Genomic DNA, 14,497 nt, shown 5'->3' on the forward strand with positions numbered 1-14,497 from the left:
TTCATAAAATTGAATTATTTAAAAAAATTTTAATTAAAATTATTAAAGAAACTCCATTATTTAAAAAAAAAAATTCTAAGAAATTCTTCAAAAAGAACTTAAGTAATTAGAATTTTCAAAAATTTTATAAAAATTCTTCGCGAGAATTCAATTATTTTCCTAAATAATAAAATTCTTCGAAGGAATTCAATTATTCTCAAATGTTTTGACAAAATCCTTTGCACGAATTCAAATTATTTTCCTAAATAATAACATTCTTTGACGGAATTAAATTATTCTTAAATTTTTGGACCAAATTCTTTGCAAGAATTCAATGGTTTTCAATAGGTACATTAATTTTAAAATTGAAAGTGTTTGAAAAGAAAAATTATTTAAAAAGTTAAGAAACAAAAAAGCAATAATAATAATAATTTATTTAATAAAATAGTAATTATAGAAATAAATCGAGAAACAGTTGTGAAGAAAAATTAAAAAAAATTTTAAATTATTAGAATATTCATTTTCTTCATGTTATAGATATTAATGTTTTGAGTAAATTGATGTATTTATAAATTAATTTATTCTTGGCATTTATTAATTTGGTTTTGAATAAAAATAAAGTATATAAAAATTGTGGGAAAAAATGCTCACCTGCCCATTTCATTGGGTACTTTAGTGCCATGTATATTAGGTTCTGAGCCATTTCCAACCCAGAAATATGCATCTGGACCGGCGCCGTCATAATGGAGGTTTGGAATGTAGAATGTTTTGCTGTCCAGAATACTGATGTTTCCACTTCGCAAGCCGTGTGCTAATCTCGAAAATTCTGGTAGTACTCGAGGTTTTGGTATTTCAAGATTCGATGGAATGAAGACATCGCCAAAGTTCACCTAAAAATATACATACATCATATTTCAATTAATAATTATTGTATTTCCAAATTCCAAATATTTACAAAATTCCAAAAATATATTTCCAAATTGTTAAAAAAAAAGTCAAGAATATAATATGTATCCCAGCTGAAAAAGTTCTATAGAATTTCACTAAAACGATTCTCTAAATTCTAAATTCTAAATTTTAGTGATTTTTAATTAGAAAGGATATAAATTTCGTGAAAAATTTTTTTAACATTATATTAGTGAATGGTTTACTACAGGGCTCGAACTAGGTTCGTAAATACCGTAAAGGTTCGTAAATTTGCTTCAAGTCCGTAAAAGTAAGTTTTTTTTCGAAAAAAGGTCCGTAATGTTCGTAATTTCATTAAAAAAGGACGAAAAGTTTTTAAATTGTACGATATAATTTTGAGAATCTTAGAGAAATTACAAATGATTGCAGAAATTCAATTATTTTCAAAAGTAATAACATTTTTTGCAGAAATTCAATTATGTTCAAAATTATTTAAAAATTATCTTCAAAACTTCAATTATCATAAAAAATAATAAAATTATTCTCCGAAATTCAATTATTTAAAAAATTTTTAATAAAATTCTTCGCAAAATTTAAATTATTTTCAAAATTTTTCCTCAATTTAATAATTTTTTAAATTTCTATTATTTTTATAAAATTTTCCAAAAGAATTCAATTATTTAAAAAAAATTTTAATAAAATTCTTTGCAAAATTTCAATTACTTTCAAGAATTTTCCTCAATTGAATGATTTTTAATATTTCCATTATTTTAATAAAATTTTCCAAAAGAATTCAATTATTTAAGAAAATTTCAATAAAATTCTACGCTAACATTTAATTATTTTCATAAAATAATACAAATTTCACTAAAATTCAATTATTTACAAATTTCTTTAATAAATTTCTTCGCAATATAATTCAATTATTTTTATAAAAAATAAAATTTTCTACAGGAATTCAATATTATTTTCGTAAATAATAAAAATTGTTTTTACGAATTCAATTATTTTCATGAATAATAAAACTCATAGGAGAATTTCAATTATTTTTAATCAAATTTTAATCAAATTCTTCTATAAATGTAATTATTATTAAAAATTTTATTCAAATTCGTCAAAAGAATTAATTTATTTTAAAACTTGTTGATAAAATTCTTTATGAGAATTTTGAAAAACGATCAAATATTCAATAAATTATTTTTTTTTTAAATAATTGAATTCTATTAGAATTTTCTAATAAAAATTGATATAAAAATGAATTTCAGTTAAAAATGAATTTGAAAATTCTCAAAAAACTTTTTGAAGAATTATTTAAAATAATATTGATTTATAGAAAAATTTTAGTTAACACTAAGAAAAATATAATTTTGGAGAAGATATAAATTATTGCAGAAATTCCATTGTTTTCGAAGGTAAAAAAATAATTGAATTTTCAAAAAAATTTAGAAAATTTAATTAGAAATTTAATTATGTTTAAAAATAATAAAATTCCTTTTAGGAATTCAATTATTTTTATAAAAAATAAAATTTTTTACATTAATTCAATTATTTTCGTAAATAATAAAAATTGTTTTTACGAATTCAATTATTTTCATGAATTTCAATTATTTTTAATAAAATTTTAATTAAAATCTTTTATAAATGTAATTATTATTAAAAATTTTATTAAAATTCGTCAAAAGAATTCAATTATTTAAAAACTTGTTGATAAAATTCTTTTATAATAATTTTGAGAAGCGATCAAATATTGAATAAAAATTATTTTTGTATTTAAATAATTGAATTCTATTAGAATTTTCTAATAAAAATTGATATAAAAATGAATTTCAGTTAAAAACAAATGAATTTGAAAATTCTCTAAAAACTTTTTGAAGAATTATTTAAAATAATTGATTTATAGAAAAATTTTAGTTAACACTAATAAAAAATTTAATTTTGGAGAAGATATAAATTATTGCAGAAATTCAATTGTTTTTAAAAGTAATAAAATAATTGAATTTTCAAAAAATTTAGAAAATTTAATTAGAAATTTAATTATGTTCAAAAATAAAAAAATTCCTCTTATAGGCATTCAATTATTTTTATAAATAATAAAACTTAATGCAGAATTTTAATTCTTTTTAATAAAATTTTAATCGAATTTCTAGTAGAAATTCTAGTAGACTTTTCTAGTGAAAATTGATTTAAAAATTTTTTTTGAAATTATTTTTTTTAAAAATTATAATTGAATTTATATGGGACATTCCACGTCAACACGGACAGAGCTCTAAACAAAAATTGCTTTGATGGATTTAAACGTTCTAGGGCTTAAAAGATTTCTACGTTCATGTACTTTAAGATGCCGATGGGCGTTTTTTGCAAAATTCCATTTCCGATGCCAATAGAACTATCAAAAGTCAAAAGGTCCAAAAATCTCAAAATACTTTTATGAATTAAAAGCAAAAAACGAGGTAAATTATTCTGTAACTCATTCTTTATCATTTTTTAGGGTTCTCGAATATAAATCTAAAGTTTTTTTTTTTAAAATCCAAAATGGCGAAATCAATATGGCGGACAAAATTCAAATTTGATCAGATTCGATTAAAACTTGTTACTCGGGGGTTTTTAAGGTCGCTGATTACGAATCTGAAGTCACTTTTTAAAAATTCAAAATGGCGGATCCAATATGGCGGAAAAAATTTTCAAATTTGATCCGATTCCCTTAAAACGTGTTACTCGGGGGCTTTTGGGGTCGCAGATTATGAATATGAAGTTACTTTGTAGAAATTCAAAATGGCGGATCAAATTTTTTAATTTGATCAGATTTAATTAAAAAGTGTTACTCGGTGGTTTTTAGCGTATCTGATTATGAATTTGAAGTCTCAAACACAAAGTAACTTCATATTCATAATCTGCGACCCCAAAAGCCCCCGAGTAACACGTTTTAAGGGAATCGGATCAAATTTGAAAATTTTTTCCGACATATTGGATCCGCCATTTTGAATTTTTAAAAAGTGACTTCAGATTCGTAATCAGCGACCTTAAAAACCCCCGAGTAACAAGTTTTAATCGAATCTGATCAAATTTGAATTTTGTCCGCCATATTGATTTCGCCATTTTGGATTTTTAAAAAAAAAACTTTAGATTTATATTCGAGAACCCTAAAAAATGATAAAGAATGAGTTACAGAATAATTTACCTCGTTTTTTGCTTTTAATTCATAAAAGTATTTTGAGATTTTTGGACCTTTTGACTTTTGATAGTTCTATTGGCATCGGAAATGGAATTTTGCAAAAAACGCCCATCGGCATCTTAAAGTACATGAACGTAGAAATCTTTTAAGCCCTAGAACGTTTAAATCCATCAAAGCAATTTTTGTTTAGAGCTCTGTCCGTGTTGACGTGGAATGTCCCATATATATATATATTTGATGTTTTTATTTTTTAATATATATTTAATTGAAGAATTTACGAATAATTGAAATTTGTAAAATAGAATTTTGTAAATAAATGGATTTTGAAATAATTGTCGAAAAACTTTTTCGAAAATTAATTGATTTAAATGAAAAATTTTAGTGAAAAATTCTTAAAAATATTCGTCTATAAAGAAAATCTACTGTTGCAAAACGTTTAACTTTTCTTATTTTTTTCTCAAATTTTTTTTTGAAAATAATGTTTAAAATAGAAAAATTAAAACGTTGAATTGAAATTAAACAAATAATTTAAAATTAATTAAATTAAAAAAATAGTTTAATTTATAAAACAAAGTAAATTGAAAAAAGGATAAAATTAAAAGGGAAAAATATAAATTTATTTTTAGAAGTTTATTTGAATGTTTTCACCATATTCGTCAACGAGGGGAAATATTCTGAGTGACTGAAAAGAGTTAATCAGTGCGAGAATTTTCATCAAAAGTTACTCCAACGAAATCGGAGATCTCTAATTTGTGTCCTCTAGATTTATATACATATTTCCACTTGTTCGCAAAGCGAATCAAAAAGCCAATCAATCATTTCCAATCTCACGCGCGGACATTTCGAATTTGACGTGTGCAGCTTTTCGATGAAGAAGACAAAGTTTCTGACGCAAAAGTCATTTATTTCAAATTTCATATCGAATCCGAAAAGAATATGAATCTTATTAGACTTTTTTATATATAGAAAGTTATAAGCTTTTCCTACGACTATATTAAAATGAAAAAATAATACTAATTATTTTTTATTCACACCTATAATTAAAGTTAAATTTTTCCAAAAGAAAATTTTATTTATTTCTCAAATTCAAAAAAAGAATTAAAAAATATTATTTTTTAATTATTTTTTTTATTTATTTCTCAAATTCAAAAAAAGAATAAAAAATATTATTTTTTAATTCTTTTTTTGAATTTGAGAAATAAATGAAATGTTCAAGGAATGCTTGAAGAAAATTCTCTCTTTGGTATGTGTGATTAATTAGATAAATATATTCCAAAAGCGATAATGATTGTCATCAAACCTGTCGACAATAGATCCGCAGCTATAAATTTGCATTTAGACATTAATCCTATTGCGTTTAAGGACTTGTCAATCAAAATCCCTCTTCCCCCCCCCAAATATAATGCACTGGACGAGAGAATCACTCGCTTCATAGAACATGATGGACCAATCATCAAAGATGATGATTACTCGTGAGGGGAAATATTTCAAATCATATTTTCACTTTGTATTTGTGATATATATTTAATTTCAAATCCTGTGAATTTTGTAATTATCGAAAAGTTTGAAACGTAGGTGCGGAATATAACAAAAACCCCCGCAATATTTAAAAGGTCAAATAACGTGAAAAACGCAATAAAAGAATGCCAATTTTTTTTCTTTTTTTTATACAAATCTATATTATTAGTAGAGGATATACTTTTTTCAAAAAGGAATAATATGACATCGTTGAAAGTTTTCAAATACCTGAATTCTTTTCATACTATTTCATTTTTAAAAATACAGTTATTTTCTACTTTGTGTAAATCGTATAAAAACAAAAAAAAAATAAAAATAAAAAATAAACTAAATATATATGGGCAATTCCACGTAAAACTTTCCTATGACATTTTAAAATCGGTTGACCCTTTCGTTAACCGATTTTTTAACTACCACTTAAAAAATTTGACATAATTCTTATAAATTTGAACCAATAGTAACAATTAATTTAGCTTGTTTTAATGACGAACGTTAGTATTATTTGTAAAAAAAAAATAAAAAATTACATAGTACGATTATAATTATTATAAACAATAGGTAAAATATTTATAAGAAAACAGCGAAATATAATTTTTCAAAATTGACTCAAATTCGCTTGAAACTTCTTACTCAGAGGTTTTCGGGGTCGCTGATTACGAATCTAAAGTCAGATTTTCAAAATTCAAAATAGTGGACATTTTTTTTCAAATCTGATCAAATTCTCTTGAAACTTGTTGTTCGGGGGTTTTCGGGGTCACCATTTTGAATTTTTTAAATCTGATTTCAGATTCGCAATCAGCGACCTCAGAAACCCCCGAGTAACAAGTTTTATGTAAATTTTAGCAATTTTGAAAAACATATCCGCCATATTGGATCCGCCATTTTGATTTTTCAAAATTTTGAAAATGTGACTTCAGAATTCGTAATCAGCGATCCCAAAAACCCCTGAGTAACAAATTTCAATAAAATGCAATCGTTGGGTTTTTCGAGGGCACGAAAGGGTTAAACATACTTTTTCTCGTTCTTTATAGAAAAAAAAAATAAATACGTATTTCTTTATTTTTGTATAATTGCCCAAATTTTCGAGTTATGAATTTTCGAAATTTAGGATTTTTAAAAGTAGACCTATTTTCAGTAGCTTATAGCTTTGCCAATATTGAGTTAAGAAAAAAATTGTGGTTCTTCTTCAACTTTTAAGTAATGTAAAAAAAATTTTTTTTAATTTTTAATTGAAAAAAATTATTTTTTTATAAACAAATTTTGAATAAATAAATAAATAAATAAATTTTTTTTAATTTGAACATGATTAATTTTAATTTTTTCTTTATTTATTTATACCTGATAAGATACAGAAAATTTTTCTAAAAGTCCCGAGATGGTCTGATTTTTTTACTAAATTGGCTGTTCGAATCTGTCTAAATCCTATAATTTTTAACCGATTTGAGTGTTAAAAAACGAAAAATTGTAGGATATAGACTACTTTTACTATACTTTTATAAATTCTAAATTTCGAAAATTCATAACTCGAAAATTTGGACAATTATACAAAAATAAAAATACGTACCTATTTAATATTTTTTATAAAGTACGAGAAAAAAATATACTATGTTTAACCGATTTTAAAATGTCATTGGAAAATTTCACGTGGAATTGCCCATATGTATATTATATGTAATAGAAATACAACTGAAATTATAGAGCAAGGATAAAAAAAAATGATAAAACAATAAAAGAAATATAAAAATTTTCTAAAATTTATCTAAAATTTGAAAAGAATTAAAAATAAATGTTCAATTTCTCTTCAAACATTTATTGCTTTATAAAAGCATATTGTTTTACCAAAAATTTGGAAACTCGATTTTCTTTACATTGCTTTACGTTTCCTGACCTCAGGAACTAAAATTCTAATTAAATTAATTATTCTATTAAAACCATTACATTTGGAATATAGTCGTTGCAGCCTAATTTCGGGGTCGCTGATTACGATTCTGAGATTAGATTTTCAAAATTCAAAATGGCGGATCAAATATGGCGGACAAGAAAAAAGAATTCAGTGGATTTGCGTTAAACTTGTTGCTCATTGGGTTTTCGGGTTCGTTGATTACGAATCTGATGTCAGATTTTAAAAATTCAAAATGGCTGATCCAACATGTCGACCAAATTTTTTAAAAGTTGACGGAAGTTTTTAAAGTTACGAAATTAAAATTTAATGTGAAATTGTAAAAGTTGCTTTTTGTATCTCTTTTTTCAATTATTGAATTTTGAAAATCTGACATTATATTCGTAATCAGCGATCCCGAAAACTCTCAAGTAACGAGTTTCAAGCGAATCTAATAAATTTTTTAATTTTTGTAGTCGCCATTTTAGGTTCGATATTTTGAATTTTTTAAATCGTATATGGATGGCTATATAATTTTTTTTCAGTTTTATTAGAGCTTTTGAAGACGCATCTTTAGACCTCCTATTAAACATTTTTCGATAATATTGACCAAAGTAACTAATAATATTTTAAAGAATCAAAATTTTGAAAAAAGTTTTTTTTTTGGTAATAAATTGACATTTAATTTCATTGTTTATTTTTTTAAAGTTTTTTATGAAGCGCATCTTCTGACCCTTCATCGAATATTTTTTGGACATGATAGTCAAGGTTAATGACATTTGAAAAATTATAAATTTTCAAAAAAATAACTTTTTGTGGTTTCTTGGTTTTAAATTTACAATAATATCAATAAATGCAATTTATAAAATTCATAAAATGAAATTTTTATGAGGAAGAACAGTATTTATAAAATGAACCCAAAAATTTAAGTTTTAATTTTTGCAACAGTTTTTTTTACAAATATATATTCTTCAATTTAAATTTTTTACTTTTTGTTTAGAATTTCTAATTAAAATTAATGAAAACTCAAATCTTTTACAATTTTAATTTGAAATTTTTTATATCTATACAATTTTTGATCAAAATTATTTTCTAATTTTTCAATTAATTTTTAATAATTTTCAGAATGTTCTTTATTAAAACTTGAATTACTCAAAACAAGTTCACTTAAAATACAATTTAAAATTCTGTTATTTTTAAATTTTATTCTACAAAATTTTGATTATTTTTATATTTTTATATTTATTGTACCTATATTCAAAAATTCAACTAATTTCAATTCATATTTCTTGAAAAACTGAATTGTTCAGAGTTGGAAACTTAATTTTTCTCAGAAATTTCCACTACTACTAAACGTTAGAGGAAAAAAATTTGATTATAGCTATATAGTTATTTTTCACATTTTTTTAAAAATAAGTCGAAAAAAGTCGAAGTCATATTAGTCGAGGCCTGAACAAAAAAAATTAATTTTTAATAGCAGTACTAGTTTTTGTCCAGTTTTGGTTAAAAAATAAACTAATCGTACAGTAAACCAATAGTAATTTCCAATACAATACTGAGTGAATTGTAAATTTTTGCTTGGGTCTCATCGTAACGGTTAATGAGTTAACTTTAAATGCCAGCACTTAGGCAGTATACCTATTGATTTTCAATACTGCTCAAACTTCGACAATCAGTTCAGACATACAACATATTTTATCCGATCAAATTTACGCCAGCTCTGTCAAATTGTATAATTAGTATAATAATGTCAGTATTGTACAATAGCGAATTCAATTTTAATTCTTTTGATAAATATATATTCAATAACAATAATGAAACAAAGATGTAAAACCGTACTGCATAAAAGGAAAAAAGTTCTTTTCAAAAATAAATTAATTAACGTATTAGAAGATTAAATATAAATTATTATGTCGAAAGTGAATGAATATGCAAATGAAAAGAGACAAAAAGAAACTTATAATAGCCTCCGTATGATCCGAATCTTAAATTCGAGCTTACGAGATAAACAGTCTATTAGGGGACTGTGCTGGGGAAGATCTGTAGCAGCCCATAACGACCAGATCAAAGGTATCAAATTGACGTAGGGCCCTGGCTGCGTCACCACATTCAAACTGGGATAATCAAAATTCGCCCGGTAGGCAAGTGATATAGCCTAAGCCTTTTATCGATTCCGTGAGTAGAATCGCCGAATTTTATGACAAAATTCACCCGACCCCAACCATCAAAATTATTATGGCTCTCGGACCATGCCAAAAACCACTCGATAAGAAGTGAATAAAAATACAAATTTTTTAAACATACGACACTCAAAATGCTGCACGGAAAGAAATTTTATTCAAAAATTGAAAAAACAAATTATTAGACTTGAGAACTGGAGAATAAAATTGTCAATTAAATCAATTTTTAAAAATTAATCCTCAATTAGAAATTTGGAAAAAAACGACATTAGATTCATAATAAGGGACCCCGAAAACTTCCGAGTCATTTATTAAATAATTACTGTTAATATAGAATCTAGAAGTAAATCCTAAAGTTTTTAAATTCATAAAAACTGCTGTTCAATTTTTTCTCTCTATATTATACCGATGAAAACGCCCTTTATTTTCAAATAGTATTCTCTCACTGAAACAAAAAATTAATTGGAATGTTTCCGAAAGCGATATGCAATAATGATCTTTGAGAATGCGCGTTGAATAGGGGAAGCAGTTTGATGTGTATATGTACGTCCCGCGCGTTTGCTCGATGTCTCAATTTCCGAAACGATGCTCGCTTCATGACAAGGGGTCTGACCCCTGATCATCGAGGGGTGATAGAAAGCTGATAACGGGACAAAATAATATAGCTTCTTGGCCCAGACTGGATTTTACCGGTAGTATATATACATTGTGCGAATGCGCGCAAACCAATCCCCCATATACCTATATGCCCGTTATGCTTATCCGGTCACGGCACCCACGATTGTTTCTCGATCGTATCTCCTACCTCTCTAGTTTGTTAGGGGATTTATTTGATTGAATAATATCGGCAGCCTCCTTCATCGTACGCCCGCTTATTCCAAAACAAATAAATCAAACGGGGGTGAAAGAGCGTGACTCAAATTGCTCGAGATTTATTTAATATAATTTTCATCCTCATATAAGAGTCTTGGATTAATGAAACTCGTATATCACAAACTGGCACACACACATCACGCACCGATTTGCGTAGGATGATAACGACTGGTAAATTATATTCGACTAATTCTTATCGTCAATGTTGAGCCATGTTGGAATGTCCTCAGCATCTCATCTAGGGGTCATCTCTATAAATAAAACTAAGTTGCCCCTTTTTTGTAAAATTTAACTCCTCTTTCTTTCTTTCACGTACAGTTTTACTAAGGATATCAAATTGAGACAAAAAATATATTAAAACGTTGAAGCGATCGTATTATATTCACCTATTATGAATCCATGAAAAGTCATTGATGCTCATCCCTACCATAGTTATACCATAGTACAACTTATCTTCTAGAAGGTTCATTTTACACTGCCCCTTCCATAAACCAATGCTGAGTCTTTTATCTTTTGGGGAAAGACTCCTGCTGGCAGGTCCATAAACCACTGCTACCTGAGTCTCTTCTACTCCAACATGTATAATTGTTTTATTTATAGTGTTATCAATACGGGACAATTATCAAGTATAAGCGATTGTAAAAACATGGAAGAGTACAACGCGTTGGGAGTATTACATAACATCGTGGACAAGGTGGCGAGTCGAGGGAGTACGAGCAGTGTAACAAGTCAAGCCAGCTGCATTTCTGTCTTCAGTAATGCTTCTGCGATTGCCATTGCTAACTGTAATGAAGATCGAGATGAATGCATTAAGTTGCGTGAGGAAGATGCAGCGAGCATTCTAAAATTGGAAGAAGAGGTCAGCAAGATGCTGAAGTCCTGTGAAGTCCAGACGAATGACAATCAAGGATGGACTCAGAAGCTTAACATCGCTCGTACAGGATGTCAAGAAGAAGCACGCAGCAGCGCTTAAAAAAGATGAGAAATTCTTCTAGGGATTAACTTGGTCGGAAGAAGCACGCCAAGACCAAAGGCTGAGATGTGATCATTTTAACGCAGCAATGCTAAAAAACGTTGTCTTGGAGGGTCATAAGAGGAAGATAAGCGGTCTTGATCTTGCGAAGGGCATGAAGAGGAAGAAGGAGGAGAGACCACCTAAAAGGACTGAAGGCAAGAGGAGCCAAAGCGGAACTAAAGCCAAATTCAGTCAAGAAAGGAAGAACCATAGTGATCGTCAAAGTGGCTGAAGGAACTACATTGGACAAAGTGCTGAAGAAAATTCGTTAAAAGGCTGACCTGAAGGCCAGGCAGACAAGGGTTGTGGGAGCAAGACCCACTAAAAAGGAAGATCTTCTTATTAAAATTGGAGGGACTTCAAATAAGGCGTCATTCACCGTGGAGGTGGCAAAGGTAATAGGAGCATTAGGTAAGGTGCAGATAACGGACAGGCAAACTATGCTGGAAATCCGCGATATGGATGTCCTTACGGAAAAGGAAGAGGTTCAGGATGTACTGAAAAAAAATTCTACAGTACCATCAGGAAGCAGGAAGGTCATGGTCCTTGGACCAAATAAGCGAGGAGTAAAGCTCGCTATCGTGATCACCAGCCAAGAGAACGCTAATTTATTATTATTATATTTATATTATTTAATAAAAAAAAACTTTTCGCACAGTTAATAAACGTAAACAAAGTGAATGTGGAGACTTCCCCACATATTAATTTGAAGTAATGTTGCAAAAACCCTAATGAAATAACGTGACGAAATACACGGAAAAAGCGAGCAAAGAAACAGAGTTTGCCCCCCACTCACACTATCTCACACAGTAAAAAGAGAAATGTAAAGTGGAAGCATGAAATAAAAAAGAAATCTCCAGTGAAATTGATTTATCGAGAAGAGTGATACTTTTACCGAACGAGCTTGGAATCTTTAATTCGAAGGTGTATTCGGTTTTACTAACCCCATAAAACCTGATTCCGTTTTCCTTGCACGGGCGAGCAATTGGTATAGCGGGTTGAAACGCGAGCTTAAAAAGAATCTCCCGTATACAGACGGCCTTCTATGTTCGTTGGACTTTAAGTAGGTGATAAATTAAACGATCCCCCTCGATGCCCTTCAACCACCGTTCCCGTGCCGCGCAGCGCGTTTCCACCGAGTTTTTAATAGAAGTTCCTTTCCGCCAAAACTTTATATTCCGAGAGTTAAGCTTTCGTTGAATACTTTTTTTTCAAGCATCTAATTATTCTGAATTTTACTCATTTTCATTCGTTGATTTTTTTTTTTTATTTTGACGGTACATAACTTTTTATCAAAGATGTAACAAAATCGGATTTCAAGTCTTTCTTAATTATCTCTAAAGGCTTCCTTGAGTTTTATGTATTAAGTTGTTGCAATTCTTGTTTGAAAAAAATTGAAATGGAAAAAAGCTGTGCTGCAGGAGAGAATAAAAATTTTAAATGAGCAAAAAAAAGAGGTATAATAATTAAACTTTTACTGAAGAATGAATGTGAGTGCATTTTACACACTTTTATTCCTTCTCTTTTCACGTCACTTTTCTGAGGAAGCTTTTCGATAAATTGTGTGCTGTCATTATAAATACTATCATTTTTCTGAAATTTGGATTAAAAATGTCCTTTGAAATTTAATTATGAAGTTAGAATTCAATATTTTACACTTAAAATTAATTGCTATTTTTACCTCTAAGATAAAAAATAATTGTTATCCATCACAGAGTGGCCATCATTGAACCGGGTATTTTTTAAAGTCCTTGTATTAGCCCTCTGCTGATGCTAACTTATCCCCACTCTATCGACAAAGAACGCAACTCCCATAGTCCCCACCAGGCGTCCAGAATGACGATTTTTGACGATAACGGTCGTTAGCATCAGCAGTTAAGATACCCAAAGCGAAAGACATCGTAAGTTAACCCTCAGAGCACATAAAGGGTCTGCGTGACCCATGTCTTTTAGTTTAAACTTAAATTTCTCTAAAAAATTGTAACAATTAGAGGTCCGTGACCTAAAAGTAATTATTTTAGGTTCTAGTACAACTTTCAGTATGGAAGAATAAACAAAAAATACGGTTAAGGGAACCGTATAATATTTATGTACTTAATATGAATGTGGTAACCATAGCTTTAGTTGAGCTAACGGTATTACTTTGGATTTTACTTATTTAATTATCCCGACCATTGCCAATGGCTCAGGCGCATTAATTTGCACCTGCGCAATGATCGGATCGCAATTATAATTACGCAGTCGTCGTTCGAAGCAGCGTTAAAAATAGTTATGCACTGTCGTGATATCTAACGTGATTATTAAAACAAAATTTTTTTTTAAAATAATAATTTGTAAAATAGAAGAGGATTTTGTTCAGCATTCCTGACGGATATAGGCTTTATTGAAGCGTCTATTGGTGAATTTAAAGGTTATGTTCCAATGTGTCACAAAATTTTTTAAAAGTTTTTTTGTTTGCCTCTTTTGTGAACACAACTCGAACATTAGGTTTAATGGAGTCTGACTCCTAATTTGAACCAAGTTTGGAAAACAAAAATGGCAATGAAACGTCTTATCTGATGGGAACCACAAATAGCTAGACTTGGCTCCGATCAGGGGAAACGTTACATCCCAAATTTTGACCAAGATTGTCAAATTCCACACGGTTAGTATGGATGAAAAATATTTCTCTTCTCGAAGTAACGTTAAAGATTAATTGAACATAAAAAAGGGTCAATTGGAAAAGAAACTTTAATTTTAAAATAAGTAAAGGAGAAAGAAAAGAATAGCTCAATGAATTCAGAATTTTTTCCAAAGCATTTTGTGACTGTTCAAGTTTTCCAATCAAGATGAAAAATAAAGTATTGAAGTCCTGTCCAAAGTTTGCTTTTTAGTTTATTTTATTATAGTTTGGAGTATTACTGAAAAGAGAAGGAGGGAGAGAGAGAGTGAGAGAGAATGAGTGAGTAACTTATTTGAGCCGTTGAGTAATTTAG

General features: G+C 28.2%; 1 protein-coding gene across 8 annotated transcripts in view; it reads right to left on the bottom strand.

Moving 5' to 3' along the window:
• The window catches only part of LOC122498809 (protein Skeletor, isoforms B/C), a 123,123-nt gene that overhangs the window by 15,519 nt on the left and 93,107 nt on the right, over nucleotides 1–14,497 (bottom strand). For all 8 annotated transcript variants that reach the window (XM_043606728.1, XM_043606730.1, XM_043606727.1 and 5 more), the window contains one exon: nucleotides 631–869. In XM_043606728.1, coding sequence (XP_043462663.1) covers nucleotides 631–869 — 239 coding nt within the window. The remainder of the gene's footprint in view (nucleotides 1–630; nucleotides 870–14,497) is intronic.

This window comes from Leptopilina heterotoma, unplaced genomic scaffold (genome assembly GCF_015476425.1).
Source record: "Leptopilina heterotoma isolate Lh14 unplaced genomic scaffold, ASM1547642v1 Lhet_16, whole genome shotgun sequence".
Taxonomy (NCBI): Eukaryota; Metazoa; Arthropoda; class Insecta; order Hymenoptera; family Figitidae; genus Leptopilina; species Leptopilina heterotoma.